The sequence below is a fragment of the Micromys minutus genome (genome assembly GCF_963924665.1).
Source record: "Micromys minutus genome assembly, chromosome: 2".
NCBI classification, from domain to species: Eukaryota; Metazoa; Chordata; class Mammalia; order Rodentia; family Muridae; genus Micromys; species Micromys minutus.
This window is the reverse complement of record NC_137971.1, coordinates 52300823-52318322: the sequence shown is the minus strand read 5'-3', so window position 1 is coordinate 52318322 and position 17500 is coordinate 52300823. Positions and strand designations below refer to the sequence as shown.

The 17500-nt window shown below is 47.8% G+C and overlaps 2 protein-coding genes across 6 annotated transcripts; one reads left to right on the top strand and one right to left on the bottom strand.

Annotated features, from left to right (window-relative positions):
• The first annotated feature begins 1214 nt into the window (after positions 1-1214).
• Positions 1215-7200, top strand: RNASEH2C (ribonuclease H2 subunit C). 2 transcript variants are annotated; one of them, XM_080913277.1, is made up of 4 exons: positions 1215-1409; positions 1522-1703; positions 1779-1898; positions 7081-7200. In XM_080913277.1, the coding sequence occupies exons 1-4, from the start codon at positions 1238-1240 to the stop codon at positions 7162-7164; spliced, it is 558 nt and encodes a 185-aa protein (XP_080769403.1). In that variant the 5' UTR covers positions 1215-1237; the 3' UTR covers positions 7165-7200. The 2 variants fall into 2 exon arrangements, with proteins under 2 accessions (XP_080769403.1, XP_080769404.1); XM_080913278.1 differs by lacking the exon at positions 7081-7200 and adding an exon at positions 2143-2252.
• On the bottom strand, positions 2379-9829 carry KAT5 (lysine acetyltransferase 5; the record flags this gene model as incomplete). Of its 4 annotated transcripts, XM_080913276.1 has the most annotated exons (14): positions 2379-2864; positions 2951-3032; positions 3141-3300; positions 4808-4901; positions 4979-5119; positions 7310-7399; positions 7475-7723; positions 8046-8120; positions 8425-8499; positions 8589-8771; positions 9031-9167; positions 9259-9327; positions 9646-9712; positions 9812-9829. In XM_080913276.1, 14 exons carry the CDS (start codon positions 9821-9823, stop codon positions 2730-2732), a joined length of 1569 nt encoding a protein of 522 aa, XP_080769402.1. In that variant the 3' UTR covers positions 2379-2729. The 4 variants fall into 4 exon arrangements, with proteins under 4 accessions (XP_080769402.1, XP_080769399.1, XP_080769400.1 ...); XM_080913273.1 differs by having other exon boundaries at positions 9646-9823; XM_080913274.1 differs by having other exon boundaries at positions 8589-8744; positions 9646-9823.
• Between the last annotated feature and the right edge of the window lie 7671 nt (positions 9830-17500).

Below are 17500 nucleotides of genomic sequence, written 5' to 3'. Positions count from 1 at the left end.
CAAACAACCTGCTCTGGTCTTGCTAGCGTAAGGGTATCTTGGCAACCAGGAGCTAGCAAATACCACAAAGTCACACTACACAACAAACTTCACAAGAGATTTATTGAGGAGAAAAATAGAATAGCAGCTGCCTCTGAACAGGAAGAGAGACAGCAGAGTGAGGGGCAATGGGAAGGCTTTTTTAGGGGTTTTAGAGCATATGCAATGAGTTGGTGATGCATGGGCAGTGTAAGCTGGTGTGCATGGGCAGTGTGAGCTGGTAGAAAAATACAGCACAGCTAGAAGTACTGCTTGGAGACCAACTTTGAAACATTGTTTGCTGTCAAGGGGGCTGGACTTTCCAAGTCTTAGGACATGAAGACAGGCCAGGGGCAGGGTGTTTTCCTTGAGGGTTGAGTAGCTAGGCCCTGCCCTCAGAACTTCTCTAATCATTATGTCCAGCCCCACTGGAAAGTAACCAGACCCTGCCTTACAGGAAAAAAAAAAAAAAAACCCACCCAAGATCAAGTCACAAATTGCCTCAATCCTTGAGCTTGCCCCAACATCAGGTCACAAAACCCCTCGCTTCTCAGGCCACTCTAGATAGTGGCACCTCCAAAAACCCTACATAAGGCCTGCCTCCTGCTCAGTTCTTTGCTGCTTCTCTTCTGAGCAGAGACAGCCACCCTCCCTCATGTGTTTTTCCCAATAACTCTCTCGTGTGAGGTTTGTTGTGTGGTGTGACTGGTATTTTTGGCTCCCAACTGCCAGGATCCTTTCTCCACAGAGCTATAACAATTGCACTGGTCTTTGAGTCAAGTCAGGGGCCGGGTGTTCCTTCTTTGGTTCCTTTCTCCTGCAGGATGGTAGTTCTAGAACACGTACTTAATATGTCCAAGGTCCTGAGTCCAATCCTCATCACCATCAAAAATAGTTTATCAGACAACCTATATAAATAGGACTCTTTTAGGAATCTGTTTAGTTTTTTTGTTTGTTTGTTTTCAAACAACAAGAACCATAAGAATATTAGGGCTGGGTGGGCTTGGTGGCGCAAGCTAAATCCCAGGACCGGGGAAGTGGAGGAACAAGGTGAGATCACACATAAAGACTTAACCTCAGGAAGGCGAGCCCTTACAGAGAGCAGCCAGAGAAAAAAAACTACGATTCCCATAAGGCTCTGCATCTAGTGTGCTCGGCCTCCCGACAGGCCCTGCGTGCCTCACCCGCCAGCTTTTGCCTGGACCTACAAGCATCGGAAATGAAGAACCCAGAGGAAGCTGTGGATGGAAAGCAGCGTATTCACCTGCGCCCTGGCTCGCTGCGTGGCGCCGCACCAGCTAAGCTGCATCTCCTGCCCTGCGACGTTCTGGTCAGCCGGCCCGCCCCGGTGGAACGCTTCTTCACGCCCGCCGTCCGCCACAGTGCAGACGGTGAGTCCGGGCAGGCCCCGCTGCTCTCGGTCTTCGTGGTTCGCCGGAGAGGCTGCCGATACAGACTCCGGGGGCCAAGCCAGCCTGATGGCTTTACATGTCCTTTCTACAGGGCTACAGGTGTCGTTTCGCGGTCGCGGCCTGCGGGGCGAGGAGGTAGCTGTGCCGCCAGGGTTTGCTGGATTCGTGATGGTGACAGAGGAGATGGGAGAGGGACTGATAGGGAAGCTGAACTTCTCAGGGGACGCGGAGGACAAAGCAGACGAGGCACAGGAGCCGCTGGAGCGGGACTTCGTGAGCAGGGGGAAATGGAAGGTTCGGGGCGAGGGCAGTAGCTGCCATTCCGATTCTGAGCCCCGCCTTTTTCAGGACCGCTTTATCGGAGCCACCGGCAGCTTCAGCCACTTTACTTTGTGGGGTCTGGAAACGGTCCCTGGTCCAGATGCCAAAGTGCATAAGGCCCTAGGTTGGCCCAGCCTCGCTGCAGCGGTATGTATACTTTTCCCCTCAAGCTTGGTCGGTCCTCCCGCTCGCTTTGAATCGTGTCTCTAGTGATTTGGGGGTTTTAGGGCAATAAGCAACACGGTGATCATAGCTCTGTAGGTCCAAACTAAGGAGTGGTGGGAGGCATTCCCCACTTTTCTCTTAGAAGGGGCTACCACCCTGAGCAGCTGGGTCCCCACCCAACTGCTGTGTATTATAAGTTACAAAGTAGAAGTGACTCCTGTTGCAGATTCACGCACAGGTGCCTGAGGACTGAGAACCAGAGCATGAAAATGAATGTCACAGATCCCTTCACACCACTTTGGAGCCACCGTTTCTATCCCAATAAATGAGATCTTAATAATGCCTGAGTCTGTGGGCACCTTACCACCCTAAAACTGGCATTGCATGACACCCAGTCTGGCAAGAACTCCTGATAGCTCTGCCTATAAAAACAATTTATTCCTGGGGGCAAGAGGGGCCAGAACTTTGCAACCAGCGCCCACCCTACCCTCCAGCTCCTTTACAAAAGAAATTTTTACAATCACCAGTCCTGTACAGAATGCTCCCACCCACCTTAATGTACAACAGCTGCCTGGATCCCTCTGGTCCCTGTGTTCAGAGCGGACCTGGGCCAGTAAGCCAGCTATCCTTGGAGTTGGCCTAGACCTGAGCTTGCCCTGGTACTGGCCACTAGTTGGCCCCTCCTAGGCCTCTTCTCCTTTTGGATCTGTCCTTTGGCCTGTCTCCCTTTGCATGGCTCTTCAGAGCTCAAATGGGAGAAGACAGGGTGCCAGCCGTGACCCAGCCGCTCGCATGGTGCTGCAGTGCGCAGGGTCACCACTTTCCTCTCTTGCTCCAGTCTTTGGGAGTGAAGTGCAGACACTTGGAGTCAATTCGAAGGAGCCGCTTGAGCATAGCCCGCTCATGCCCATCCACGATGTCTTCTGACAGAGTTAGGATATACTGGCCCTGAACAAAAGATAGACCCAGCTCATGGTCAGCTCATACAGCCTGCATCCCGTACCCCTCACCATCCCCTAAGCATGCCTCCTAACCTTGTAGTAATTGATGAGATTGAGATACTGCAGTGTGGAGATGACATCTTCTTTCTTGATACTAGTGATTTCACTGATCTCACTGGTGGTGGGGGGAGCAAAAGTTAAATCCCCTGAGGGTATTCATCTGTCCCCAGAAACCCAAGGGACAGGCCATACTACAACCCCCCAAGTGGATATTTAGGCTCACTTGATGGTGATCTGTGGCCTCTCCCCGCTTTCTGACTTCAGCCCCATCAGGATCTCCAAGATGGTTTGGGACCAGTAACTTCGGTAGGATAGGAGGCCAAGATCTGACAGGGGTTTCTCGGGAGTTCCTGTTTTCCCTTCTACTTTTGAGAGCTCATAGCCTAAAGCAATGGAGCACAAGAGGGGGAGTAAGCACCACGTGTACACAGTGGTTTAAGAAGAGGGACTGCGGAGCTGGGCTGCCTGCCCATCTCCCACTTGGTGATGGATCAGCAGATTCCCTGCCTGCTGTGTAGGGGAGCCAAAGGCATCTAGAAGAGCAGCTGCGATTGGGTACTTGTCAGCCAGTGAAAGTCGATGGATGGGAGTGCTATATTCTCCACTGCCCTGCCAGCCTGTGTCCAGGTACATGGCGGTAGTAAGGGAGCCCTTTGTGGTCTGAGGACACAGAACATTTTCAGTGTCATCAGTTTAACTAGCTGTGATCCTGGGAATGTCAGCTGCTCTCAGCAGAATGGGCTGGGTGATTAAGGACATAAGAGGAAAGTAACTGACTCTTAGTGGCCCTTTCCCTTGCTTGTGTTCACCACTAGGCACTGCCAGAAAATTCCTGAGACCATTAGGCCTGGAAGAGCTGAAAGCTCTTTGTCAGGACCCTGGGGATGGCCCTATTAGTTTAGAGACACCCTCAGCTATACTAGCCTCATGGTGATCCCCAACACTTTCTGCTCCTGGCTAAATCTCTATTGGTAGTCTCACCCTCTTTGCTCAAGCACCCTTGAAAAGGAGGGGCAGGAGAGGCTGATGTCTGGAAAGAGGAAGCCTAGAATGGGAAGACAGGTACTGGATTCACACAGTAAACAGTCCCATGAATACCCTAGATGTCATATTTGCCTCTATAATCAGGAACCCTGTTCAATGACTGCTTCCTATCCTTTTATCGATCTATTGGCATTTCTGTGTCCTACTAGGCAAAAATAGGCAGAGCTTCCTGGTTTGTTCTTTGAGTTTCCCCTCACCTGCTCTAATCAGTAAGATACTCCAAACGGACCATGACTTTGAACAAGCTAGACATCTGTGTTTTCACCAGCAAAAAAGTGTCTTTCCTGACTCCTGAGCCAGGGAATGGTTAAATGGTTAGGGTGGACTAACACAGCAGGAAACAATGTGATTTCAGAGTTAAGAGTCTGCGTCCTCCAAAGGGGCCAGAGCCCACTTGGGTTCTAAGAGACTAGCCTTACAAAGAAGCAGGATACAAGTCTGTGTCTCTAAGTGGCTGTATACCTTTGTGAACACCTCCTGCCTGGAAGGCTCAGGGCACGTCTAGTAACATAACCACTGGTCCTTCACCAAACTTTTTAGGGTGCACATCAAAGATGAATATGAGAAACCATCCTGAGCTGCTCAGAGCTCCAAGTAAGAACACACAATTTCTATTTGGGGAAAGTTGGGTGGCTCAGGTCTTTAGCCAAAGAGAAGTGGATGCTGGGAACCTACTCCAGGAAACAGGGCAGTCAACTGAGGAAAGGACCTTGGTAGAGTATCCCTTTATTTCTGGCAGCTCTCCTGGCGACTGGTTTGTCTGCATGTAAAGCATGGCCGAAGGCACAGCTACACAGTTGTGGCCTGCCAGCCTACCAGACTCCTCATCAGGCAGCACATACTCACTGAACTCAATAAGCAGCTTGCCATAGCCCCGGCGCTGATAGGGAGGGAGAGTCAAGATGCAGGCCACATTGTAATCTTCTGTGGATTCCTTTTCCTGGAAAAAGAGTAGGTGGGTTTTAAAGAAGGCCAGGCTCAGGGCAGGGCTGAGGGGAAGCCTGGGTGAGTGCGGACCTTGGAGAAGTAGCCTACGATGTGGAAGCCCTTGCAGTCATACTCCGTCATCACATAGAAGAGGAAGGGGTCTGTGTCATAGTACAATGTTTTGTGGTCGAGGAAACACTTGGCCAGAAGACACAGGTTTTGTGAATAACTCTGTAAAGGAAAAGACCTGACAGTCAATACTCTAGGGTACTGTTTTAAAGAGTTAAATTTTACTCTGCCACATTTGACTGCAGATGCACCTACACAACATGCACACGAAAGTCGGGAACCTTTTGGGAGCCCATTCTCCTTCCACTATAGGTTCTACAGAGTGAACTCAGGTGGCCAGGCTTGTGTGACAAGCACTTCTACCCACGGAGCCATCTCAAGGGTTCTGAAGAGCACTTCTTTGTGCTAGTCCAGCTGAGGATTGAGCTTTCCTCCCAGGACCCTGACCCACCCCACCAGTCAGATTATTAGCACTGCTTAGATAAGCACTACTTCTTAGGTGACCCAACTGCCTGCCCCCTGGTGAGCTGTAGAGCCTCAACATACCCAGCAAACCCTGCCCTCGGCCTGCATTGCCCACTGTTCCACTTAACAGCAGTCAACAACATTTCCAATCCCAGAATGGTAGTATATGCCCAGAACCTAGGCACTTAGGAGGCAGAGGCGGATACAAATTTGAAGTCAGTCAGCTAGGGATACATAGTGAGATTTTATTGTTGTTTTTTGTTTTTTAAGTTTCCAAATGAACTCAGTGTCAGGAAAGAAGTTCTACCCATGTGGCTGTTCTTAGAGTCTGGGTTTCAGAACCCTAATGCTCTAGCTACAGTGACCCTTCCTGGGAATTGGTTTGCTACCCTCCAGTGGAGGTTTAAGGAACTGCCAGCCTTAGGGATTTTCCCTGCAAAACTGGACTGGCCGCCTTATCACACATGATTTCTAGAGGAATGCAACTGCTGGTCATCTACTCAAGCACCACACTTAATACAGAACAATGTGGAAACTTGTATCTTCCTCTCAAAGAAGTAGCTCCTCTTCAAAGTGCACTCCCAAACCAGTCCAGAAATCTTCCTCTCTCCAACTGTACCCTGGAGGTCTTAAAAAGTATCTCAAGGGCCACTACACTTGTTACCTAAAAAAACCCAAACCTGCTCCTCTCACACTGATCTTCCTGTCACCTGACCTTTGACCTTCTTGCCTCATCACCTCTCCCTTTTTACATGCACTGTCCTGGTACATCAGTGCCTGTATCTCTGCACTCAACTGCTTAGAACAGAGAATATGTTCTCTCTGTTATGTCCACGCTCACAGGTTAACCCGCAAACTATTTCATAACAGATCTGATTGTATAGCTTTGGCTGGCCTGGAACTCTATAGCCCAGCAGAGACCTGCCTGCCTCTGCTTCCTGAGTGCTGGGAATAAAGGATGTGCCAGCAAACCCAACCAAAGATCCTTCTTTAACTTGATTTTTGAGAAAGGATCTTACTGTGTAGTTCAGACTTGCCTTGAACGTCAACTCCTCTACCATCAGCTTCCTGGATGCTGTGATTATAAATGTACCACCATGCTGGGCCAAACTGTTCTTTAACTGCCTCTAATTTTATATTTAACCTTTGCTGCCTTACATTTTTTGGTTGTTTTTGGTTTTGTTTTGGTTTTTTTTTTTTTTTTTTTGGTTCCCTGAGATAGGTCTTTCTTACTTTATAACTCAGGTTGGCTTGGAACTCATTACAACCCAGACTAATCTTGAACTCAGGAGTTTTTTTTCTTTTTTAAAATAATTTATTTATTTATTTTATGTATGTAAGTACACTGTTGCTGTCTTCAGACACACCAGAAGAGGGCATCAGAATTCATTACAGATGGTTGTAAGCCACCATGTGGTTGCTGGGAATTGAACTCAGGACCTCTGGAAGAGCAATCAGTGCCCTTAACCACTGAGCCATCTCTCCAGCTCTCCCCCAGCCCTCCCCCCCCCCCCCCCGCTCTCCCCCTACTCCACCCCCGCCCGGTTTTTAAAGCTTTATTTAAGGAGTTTTCTGATTGCTGGGATTATAGACATACACACCTCCAAGCTCTGATGACAGCTTCCTCTGAACTCTGCTAACCCACCCTTTGTCTCCAGACAATCCTCATACTGGGATCTGAATGGCTGCTATGTCTGCTTCTGCCATGGACAACGACCTCTCAGGGAAGAGAATTTGTCTAAATCCCAGTATTCTGTACATTCCCCTGCTCTAGATCAGGAATTCAATAAAAACAGTGAATGGATCTACAGCCAGAGTGGCTAGCTGTTCTGAGCAGGAAAAGGTTGTTCATATGACTTATTCCAGACCCATGTCCAAGCCACTGACCTTGTTTTTTCGTCCATCAATCTCAAAAAAGGAGATGGTGCCCTTGCGGTAGATTTCATTGCCTGGAGGGTGCCGAAGATCACATTTGGTCTAAGGACAAAAGGAGGATCAGGTGGGGACTGGTGAGGGTACACTGGGTAGACAGCCTCCCAAGACCCCTCATACCAAGTGGCGCTGCAGACACTTGAGGCTACGGCCATATTTGAGGCAAAATTCGCACAGGTAGAGGACAGGTAGCGTGGTAAGCTCTTGTGGGTACGGGGAGAAGTACCACGGCTTGAGGCGGTGCCGGCCAAGCTCAATACACTCAATGTTCTTCATCCGGGTGACAATGTCGTCGTGGCTCCGGTCAGACACCAAACTGCCAGTCATTCGTGGTGCTGATGGTATTCCATCTGAGCTGTCCTGAGAATCCTGCCGAAGGCAAATGGAAAATACTAGATAATAGCAGTTAAGCAGAACATGACTCAACACTGCCATAGGTTTCTTCCTGCAAGTCTAATATCAACTAAGGGGAAAGCATTATAATCTCCACTTTCCAAAATAAACCAAGACTGAGAAATTAGTAGTATCATAAAAAAACAGTGCAATGGTTCATCTGCTTGGCTCCCAACCAACACCCTCACTGCCTTAACACCTCTTGTTTACTTTTAAATTGGTCACTGAATGAACGAACTATCCACCCCAAGTCCACTTCCCATTTCCCAGCTTTCTTTATCTGCTCCTTGATACCCACCTCATCAGTGCCCAAGCAATTAGATTTCCGCTTCCGTCCTGGTTGTGCTGCCACTGCCCTACGGGCTGATCCATTCTGTGGACAAGACAGAAGAGAAAGGGTGACCATGAGATGATCCTGGAGGAGGATGCTAGACAGCAAAAAGAAGAGGGGGGAAAGACCAGACAGGATGTTGGGATGGCTTAGTGGTTAAGAATCCTGATCTTCCAGAGGATATGGGTTCCTTTCCCAGGACCTACATGGTGGCTCACAACTATCTCTAACTCCAGTTTCAGTGGATCCAATGCCCTTTTCTGGAAACCTACACGAGGCATGCAAGTAGAACACATGCATAACACAGACAAAACATTCATACACAAAAAAAGACTGGAAGACTCACCTGGGGGAAAACTGAAGCTGGGGCTGTCTCGCTGGGCACTGGAGTTGCTGGTGAAACCACCTCCACCTTCCGTTTCTGCAGAGAGAAACCAGGAAAGGTGGGTCAGAAGGTAGAGAAGGTGGGACCTGAGAAGAAAGCAAGGTCCCTGGAATTGCTGAGGGTACCGTTGAGCGGTGGTTGGGTTGCAGGCAGGAGCTGGAGGAGAGCGGCTGGTCAGGCTCGCCACCTGGAATGGCCTCCCGCTCCTTGGGCAGGTTGAAGCGGAGTGTGATCTGGACCGGGATTGGCAAGGTCTTCCCGCTGGCCTGGGCGGAGGCCGGCTGTAGAGATAGGTCCAGGGTCTTCCTCTGGGGTGGGGATGGTGGTGGGATGGCGAAGGGGAGGATGGGCCCCTCAGCATGGAGTGATCAAACCCCACCCTCTGCCTTCTCTAAAGCAAGGCAATACTGGACTCTGGAAGCTACACCTGCAGTTTGGTCCCCATCCTTTGCAAGCTGAAGCCATGGCAGAAGAATGCTGCCTCCTGCCCATTCAGGAACCCCTGAAGCCAAGAGATGCAAGAAGGAAGAGGCAGGAGAGAAAAGATGAAATGGGGGACCTACTCACCACCTCTCTTTCTGGAGAGCCGGGGCGGGACCCAGGAAGTCCGTTCTTGGTAGGTGTCTTGGCCTCTTTCTTGGGAAATTGGATCTTCTTTAAGTCCAGCCGTTCGTGAGTCACCCATTCATCCAGACGTTTGTTGACTGCAGCAGTGAAAATGGCTCAGGAGGGAATGCCAAAGGCTGCCCTCAACCCTATCCAGCAACCCCACTTTATCCAGGCCCCAGGACTCACAATCAATGTAATGAACATAGAAAAGCTTCCGGCCACTGATGTCCTTCACGCTCAGGATCTCAGCCAGGGCTATGGGAACAACACAGACGGGGTCTTAGTAGTGACAGGTCATGAGACTCCACCCTTCGACCTGAATTCCACCTCCAGGCTGATGCCTATGTCCTAGCACTTAGAAGGGCTGGTTCAAGACCCCTTTAGTCACCAAGTGACACCTCTCTCCAAGCCCCGCCCGGATCATCTCCGTACGTCCAAAAGCCACGCCCCTCCTTCCGAGTATCTGCGACCGCCCCAGGATTGCAGAAGCCCCTCCCCCTCCCGTGTGATCGTTGACTCCCTCCCGCCCCTCGCCCTCAGGTTCCTTGGACCCGCCCCCCCGACGTCACTCACGCCACTCATCTTCGTTGTCCTGGTTGCGCCGCAGCACGGGCAGGCGGCAGCCCTCGATTATCTCCCCCTGGGGAGACAGCGCGGCGCCAGGGTCGGCTACTGGGGGGCCTCGGGCTCTACCCACCTCCCCTGGCTCCCTCCGCCCCGCCCCGGGCACCGGACTCACCACCTCCGCCATCTTCCCTCCCTCCACTGCCACTTCCGGCCCCTCTGGGAGACGTCACTTCCGGAGCTGAGTGCGCTATAGGCCTGAGCTCCTCGAAGCTGTTTGAGAGGAAAACACTTAAGAGTCACTACCAGCTGGTTGGTAGTAAAAAGCGGGCCCGGTTGGGGAATGGAAGAACAGGGCGTTGTAAGCCTGAAGCCAAGTACTAGTTGGAATCCCCACTACTCGCACAGCGATTGGAGGAACGCCGAGTCAGTCACGTGACGCCCACTGGGTGCGACGCTGGTCACTCAGATCAAGTGTTAAGGCTTTGTCTGGCCGCAGTGTGCCGGCGATCCTCATAGTGGCAGTGTTAGGTCTCGCCCTGAGTAAGAGGCTAACAAGTTGGGTTTTGGACCCTGGGGAATCAGTAGACCTGAAGGGATTTAAAGATCCAGTCAGCTGTTTGCATATGATGCACAGGCCTGGGGACTTTGCAAGATTTTTTAGTCCTTAACATTGGATTTTTATTTTTAAAATAGTATATATGTGGCTCTATAAATGGAAGGTTCAACATTCCAGTAGTCATTCAGTCAACGAGGATGGATGTCTCAGTTGGTCTTCATTATACATCAGAATCCCAAAGAAGTAGGCTTTAATGCCAGTGAAGGAGCCGACGTGCCAATGAGCCAATGAGATCAGTGCAAGTAGGCAGAGTAAAAGCAGCCTGGAGGTGGTGGCACACTTCTTTACTCTGGAGGCAGGGGCAGGCGAATCTAGTTTGAGGCCAGCCTAGTCTACAGAGTCAGTTCCAGGATAGGCAGGCTACACAAAGAAACCCGGGGCTGTTGGGGAGGAAGCTTCTTTGTTTCATGTCTCTATATTAGTTTCCAGCAGAAGGCACATCTTCTGACTTTGAATAACAAGAATAAAGGTGTGTTCTCCCACCTTAAAGATCTGGATCTTCCACCGAACATCTTCCTAGCACTGCAGAGGCAGAGACAGCCAGATCTCAGAGTTTGAGGCCAGCCTGGTCTATGGAGCAAGTTCCAAAACCACCAGGGCTACACTGAGAAATCCTGTCTCAAAAACACAAAAACAACAACAAAAAACAATGGGTCTTCCCACTTCAGATGAAGCAAAAATTGTTCATATATGTGTTCTTTCATTTTGGGGTTTTAGTTAGATCCAGATGTAGTCAAATGGGCAACTAAGCATAACCATAACAGGTGTCAGTAAAGTGCTGGGGTGGGGTGGGCTTTGGCCTGTGTTCCAAGTCCATTTGGCCACTTTTAGAAGAATTTATGTGCAGAAGTAAAGGAGGGGTCTTGGCTGCATCACAGGAGTATTAATAATGACACGAGGGTTTGATATGTGTGTAGACTATGTTCAGCATAAGGAGTACTGAAAAGCCAGTAGGCCTTTTGTTGTTTGTTTTGGGACGAAGTCTCACTTTGTAGCCCTGCTTGGCCTGGAACTTGTCATGAGGATGCTAGTAAGTACAAGCATGTGGTATTTTTCTCTCTGGTAAGCACTGAGTTGTGCCATCTTTCAGAACATCCTGTCTTCCCTGAGAAACTAAAACATTACTGCTGTTACTTACTACAGCCTCACATACATGGGATCCAGTGTTGCTTTCCTGCTTTGGTTCCATGAGTTTTTTTTTTAATGTATATGGCTGTTTACCTGAATATGTGCATGTATCAGTTACACCAAGTGCCTGTGGAGGCCAGAAGAAGGCATTGGACCACCTAGAAATGGAGTTACAGACAGTTGTGAGCCACCACGTGGTTGCTGGGAACTGAACCTGGGTCTTAGGGCCTTATGCAAGAGTAGCAAGTGCTCTTAACTCTACCCTTTGTCATTTTAATTTGTAATTATGTACATATATATGTATCCAAGTGTGGTTTTGTTTTTCTGAGCACAAGTGCCCCTGGAGTCTAGAAAAGGGTGTTGGGTCACTGAGAGCTAGACTTATAGATGGTTGTAAACTACCCAGAGTGGGCGCTAAGTGAATCTTCATCAATCTCTCCAGCCCTTCTAACACATTCTTTTAAATGCATACAATTCCTCCTTCCTCGTACATACTTCTCTCTACTTTCTATAAGGTAAGTCCAGGTTGCTCTTTAAAATGATAACTTTCCCACTGTGGGAATTTGTTTGTTTGTGGATGTCTCTCCTGTACCACTAGCACAGTACCCAGCTAGTGTTTAATGCCTACAGCAGGCCCAAGAAACAGTGGGTGAGCGTGTGAAAGATGGATGCCCAGTTATTTCCAGAGCTTCTTAGGAGCCTAAACACAAGCAAAGGTACTTGGACACATTAAAAATGTCTTTTTGCTTTTTAATTCTACATGTCTGGGTTTTTTGCCTCATGTATGTGTGTGGTACCATGCCTGCCTGGTACCAGCAGAGGGAGACTGGATTTAAAGATAGTTGTAAGCCAGCATATGGATGCTCGGAAATAAAACCTGGGTCATCTGGTAGAAGAGCCAGTAACCCATAACTGCTCAGCCATCTCCAGCATCAAAGACCTCTTTTAAAAGTAGATTACAATGGAGTTTGGAAAAGGAAAGGAGGGCGTTAGTTTGCCTTATCTTCAGACTCCTTACTGGCAGTATCTTGAGGGGGAAGTAAGATTTCCTTCACTGTTTGCTTACAATATGGCCAGAGTGGAGCTTGGAGGTTGTCCTGGATATGTGAACATACTGTGTAGCTGTCTTGTCTGAGGCCACATGTCCAAAGGTTCTCAGATCTGAAAAACTAGAAAGTTGCACAAAAACCTTAGGGTATAAGAGGTTGTCAGCATGGAAACTTGCTGTCTTTTCTTCTAAAATACCATCCCTGTCCAGGTGTGGAAGTCTGTAACTACAGCCCCATACTATAGAGGCTGAAGCAGAGGCTACCAAATTCAAGGCCAGCCTGGGCTATGCAGTGAGCCCTTGTATAAAATAAAATAAGCTGTGAGGAGGTATACTTTTAATCCTGTACTTGGGGGACAGTAGCAGGCAGATCTCTGGCTTGGAGGCCAACCTGGTCTAATTAATGAATTCTAGGCCACTCAGAATTATCTAGTAAGACTTGTCTCAAAAAAGTTAAAAGCTGGGTGTAGTGTGAATACCTTTAATGCCAGCAGTCGGGAGGCAGAGGCAGTTGGATCTCTTCAGTTTGAGTCCAGCCTGGTCTATGGAGCAAATCTAAGAACAACCATGGTTGCACAGAGAAACATTGTCTCCTTGGGGGTGGGGTGTTAGGGAAGAGCAGAATAATATAAATAAAACACAAAAACAAATGACACTCTACTAGGGTCACAATGTACTTTACCTATCTTGTTCACTGCTGTATTCAGGCAGCCAGCTTGTGTCCTCCATAAAACCCCATAGGGCAGGAAGCTGACTGTCTCACAGAAGTCAAAGGGAAGTTGGTTTTTACCCTATATCAAGAAGGACCTTCATCTGGCAGGATGGCCGAAAGCACCATTCCCTTTCCTGAGCTGAATGCTGCAGTGTCAAAGGGAGGCACAGAAAAACAGACACATGCCTGAGGCTCCTCCCAGCCCTGCGTCCTCATAGTCCTGACAACTACAGCTGAGAAGATTGCTTTTTGCTGTCCCTTTCTTTTTTATTCCTTTGTTCTTAAGTCCCAGGCTGGCCGTGCATAGGGTTTCTGTTACTGTGAAAAACACGATGACCAAAAGCACCATGGAAAGAAAGGATTTGTTTCATTTTGCATCTTGTTGTCTGTCATCTAGGGAAGTTAGGGCAGGAATGAGGTTTACTAGTGTGTTCCCTCTAGCTTGTGCAGCCTTTTTTCTTTTTTGTAAGATTTTTTTATTTATATGAATACACTGTAGCTGTCTTCAGACACACCAGAAGAGGGCATCAGATCTCATTACAGATGGTTGTGAGCTACCATGTGGTTGCTGGGAATTGAACTCAGGACCTCTGGAAGAGCAGTCAGTGCTCTTAACTGCTGAACCATCTCTCCAGCCCTTTTTTGTTTTTCTAAAGATGTTTACTTATATACCCCGGGACCATTTGCTCACGGATGACACCACTCACAATGGCCTCATGCCTCCCACATTAATCACTAATTAAGAAAATGCACTCCAGACTTGCCTACAGACAAACCTTATGAAGGCATTTTCTCAGTTCAGAGTACCTCTTCTCAAATGGCTCTAGCATTTGTTTCTGTAGAGAAAACAAGTTTAGTTTCCAACACACACAATCACCTGTAACACCAGTCAGGACAGACAGCACCAGGTCGCCTTCTCCCTCTCCCCAATTAAACTGTGCCTGGCATGTCACTTTTATTTGACCTATAATGTTATCTGACCTATAATGATGTGATAGTAGTAGTAGTACTATAAAGGGAGGCTGTAATGTTAGGTGCAGTGATAACATTTGAACAGTATATACTTCAACATTTGGCACACAGCCCATCCCAATTAACATAGGCTATTGTTACTGTGCTGGAGATGGGCCCAGAGACTAGTTCCCAGGGCCAAGGAACTGAGGTGGGTCACATGCAAACTAAACCAACCACTTAGCAGGCACAAGGATGCTTGGCTGCACTTCCTTTAAATACCCAAAGTGGATTCTTCTAGTGTGATGCAATAGAGTTAGACATTTCCCTATTAGTATTGGGGGGTATTCCAAGAGTCAGAAACTGGCAGGTCATTTGACTCTGATGTCTTGTACCTAAAGACTGAGGCTTTACAGTATACTTATATATAATAAATAAATAAATCTTTAAAGGGGGGGTGGAGAGATGGCTCAGCAATTAAGAGCACTGAATGCTCTTCCAGAGGTCCTGAATTCAATTCCCAGCAACCACATGGTGGCTCACAACCATCTGTAATGAGATCTGATGCCCTCTTCTGGTGTGTCTGGAGACAGCTACAGTATAATAAATAGATATTAAAAAAAAAAAAAAGACAGGCTTACAGGTTAGACTCTCTAAATTTTTATTTAACTAAACTTAAATTATTTATTATTGTTGGTTTTTTTTTTTGGAGATACATTCCCCTTGTTTTTAATTATGTGTATCTATGTGTGTTTAAGTGTGCATGAAAGCCCTTGGAGGCCAAAAGAAGGCATTAGACTGCCAGAAACTGCTGTTACAAATGGTTGTGGGTGCTGGAAACTAAACTAATTTTCTATACAGAAACAGTATGTACTGGTAACTGCTACACCATCACCCCAAACCCAGAATAGCTTTTCTTTAGCCAACAGTTGTCTGGCTACTAGGCATGAGGGTCTCAATACAACTAAGCAGCAGCCATGGTTTCCTTGGCAGAAGCTTACTTTTGTCCTTGATAGAAACATTCCTCACCATCACACACAACCAGGAGCAGTCATCCAGCAGGGTTGAGAGTTATAAGCACAGGGAGCACAAATTGTCCATGGCAGCCATTTCTATCTGACCACTTGAGTTCTCTAGCCTAGGTCCCTCCTGTCAAGTCAGCAGCAGCAACTTTGGGTGGTGCTGTATGTGATGACACAAGTAGTCCCCATAGTGACCTGGTCATTGCTACCTTGTACTTCTGTAAAAATCAGTGTTAGTTTGGCAGAGCAGGGAAGCTTTCAAGGAAGCATGCAAGCAGGGAAGTCAAATCCATACCATGCTGAGTCCTTGTGTGGCTCTGGGAATTAACTTGACTAGAGTAGCAAGAGAATGAAGAAGAGACAACCCGCAGGCTAGAAAATCTGGGACCAGGTGGCCTGGGCAGTCTGACGGAGAAGGGTCAGCACTGTAGGAGCCCAGCATGTTTATTTTATAAATCTCAGCAGAGAAGCGTGGTTCCTGCCTACAGCTGAATCAAGGAGATGCTATTTATGGTGTATGCTGCCCAAAGAGCAGGTTTAGCTAATCTCAGTAGGAGTAGTCTCTAGGAGGAGAGCAATATTAGACTGTAAATACCTGAGAGGTAGGGAGAACGAATTTACAGCACACACTATCAACATCAACACATGGACCATGAGAAGGCTTGTCATCCTCTGAGCCTCTCTATTTCAGGAAGGCTTTTCCATTTCCCATGGGTCTGAGGCAATGGTCCTTGAAGTGGCCAGTGCACACATCATTCAGGGCTTCCCCCACTCCCCACATACCCAGAACCCACTGGTTCCAATAGGAACTAATCACTGAAGCCCTAGAACAGAAGGGATCTCCAGTGTAATAAACTTGCCACCATCTGTAACCAAGGGGCACCCATTCTTAAGCCATACACACCCTGCATCACGCATCTCTTGTTATTCCAGTGCTGCACTTGTGGACCCAAACCAAAGCAGGCCAGCAGCCACAATATGAAAAGATGAGATCAGACACACACTTGGCTCGCACTCCCCATGCTCACCTGCCTCAGGCCTTTCACTCTTGCCCTTTCAGGCCCTTGACTAACCATCCGTATTCACCACTGCTTAGCAGTCCACACATACCCTCTTCCAGGTCACATATTTCTCCCACACCAAGTGGACGGCTAGTTCTGGTGCTTTAAAGTCTTAAACATTTCCTTCCTCAGTGCTATACTTACCCTGGGTGAGACTGAAGAACCCAAGCAGACCACTTTTGGTTTCTTCTACTTTCTACTAGCCCGTCCTGAGTTTTTCTTCTCCATTAGTTGGTCATAGGAAACTCCCAAAAGTTAATGGAGAGGTATGGAAGCAACAGAGACAGGTGGAACTCAGGCCATGAAGTTATGGCAGTTGTGGGTTTTGTTTTTTTTTTTTTTTTTTTTTTTTTGGATCTTCTCAAGCCTGATACACCACTTTGAACTTGAGAAGGCCAATAATTCCTAGTATGTGGTGGTCAGGCAGGGGCCCAAATGCCCCTGGATCTTACTCAAACCTGGTCACTTTCCAGGGAATGGATCAGAGTAGAATTCCAAAGCGTGGCTTATATTGTTGTCTAAATACAATAAAGCAAAAACTGAGGATATGATAGTGCATGCCTTTAATCCCAACACTAGAATGGTAGATATATCTATCTATAGATAAAGATATGCAGATAGATATATACACATACATATTTATATGTTTAAAGTGAATATACATACATGAGTCTGTTTTAAGAGTATAGACCAGTATGCCCCAGATGTGGCCAAACTTCCATGAAAATGCAATATACCATGCAGAAAGAGGCTTCGTTCTTTCAGGTGACCTTCAGACTCAGAACTGCCTGCCTCAGCTAAATTCCTACATGGCCTTGTCTGGTGTTTCCAGTCTATATCTGCTATCCACAACAACCTCATTGTTTTCTTAATTTTGACACCATGATATGAATTAGTGCTGTCTTCAGTGTTATTTCTCCTGTCTTAGAGACATGGGTCTCTGCTACCAATTGCCTTTTTCGTCCCAGGAATCCCTTCTCCCTCTTGTGGTGGTATAGACCTGTGGGAGTCTAGAAAAGCCTCTGGCTCTTTTGGGCACGTGGCACAGTGTGTACAAGGAGCCTAGGAGTGATCTTTGTCTTCTCTCAGCTCCTAGGGGTTTCCTTGCAGCCTTCAGTTTCCTACTTTCTGTTCTAGGTCTCCGCAGACATCAGGCTTGTCTGGTGTGTCTGCAGGGATGTTTGAACACTGCAGCATCATTTGGGCTTCACATTTCATATCCTCTTCTTCAACGCTGTCCATTTGTCCACAAGTTAAAGGAGAGCCCTGTCTTCTCCATGTTCATCCAAGTTGTTGCCATCCCCATCTTTAAGTCCTGACTGG

Coding starts and splice junctions, on each gene's coding strand:
- RNASEH2C (XM_080913277.1), top strand. CDS start 1,238: ATGAAGAACCCAGAGGAAGCTGTGGATGGAAAGCAGCGTATTCACCTG. Junction 1,410..1,521: donor CGTCCGCCACAGTGCAGACG/GTGAGTCCGGGC, acceptor TCCTTTCTACAG/GGCTACAGGTGTCGTTTCGC. Junction 1,899..7,080: donor GGCCCAGCCTCGCTGCAGCG/GTATGTATACTT, acceptor CTTTGTCTCCAG/ACAATCCTCATACTGGGATC.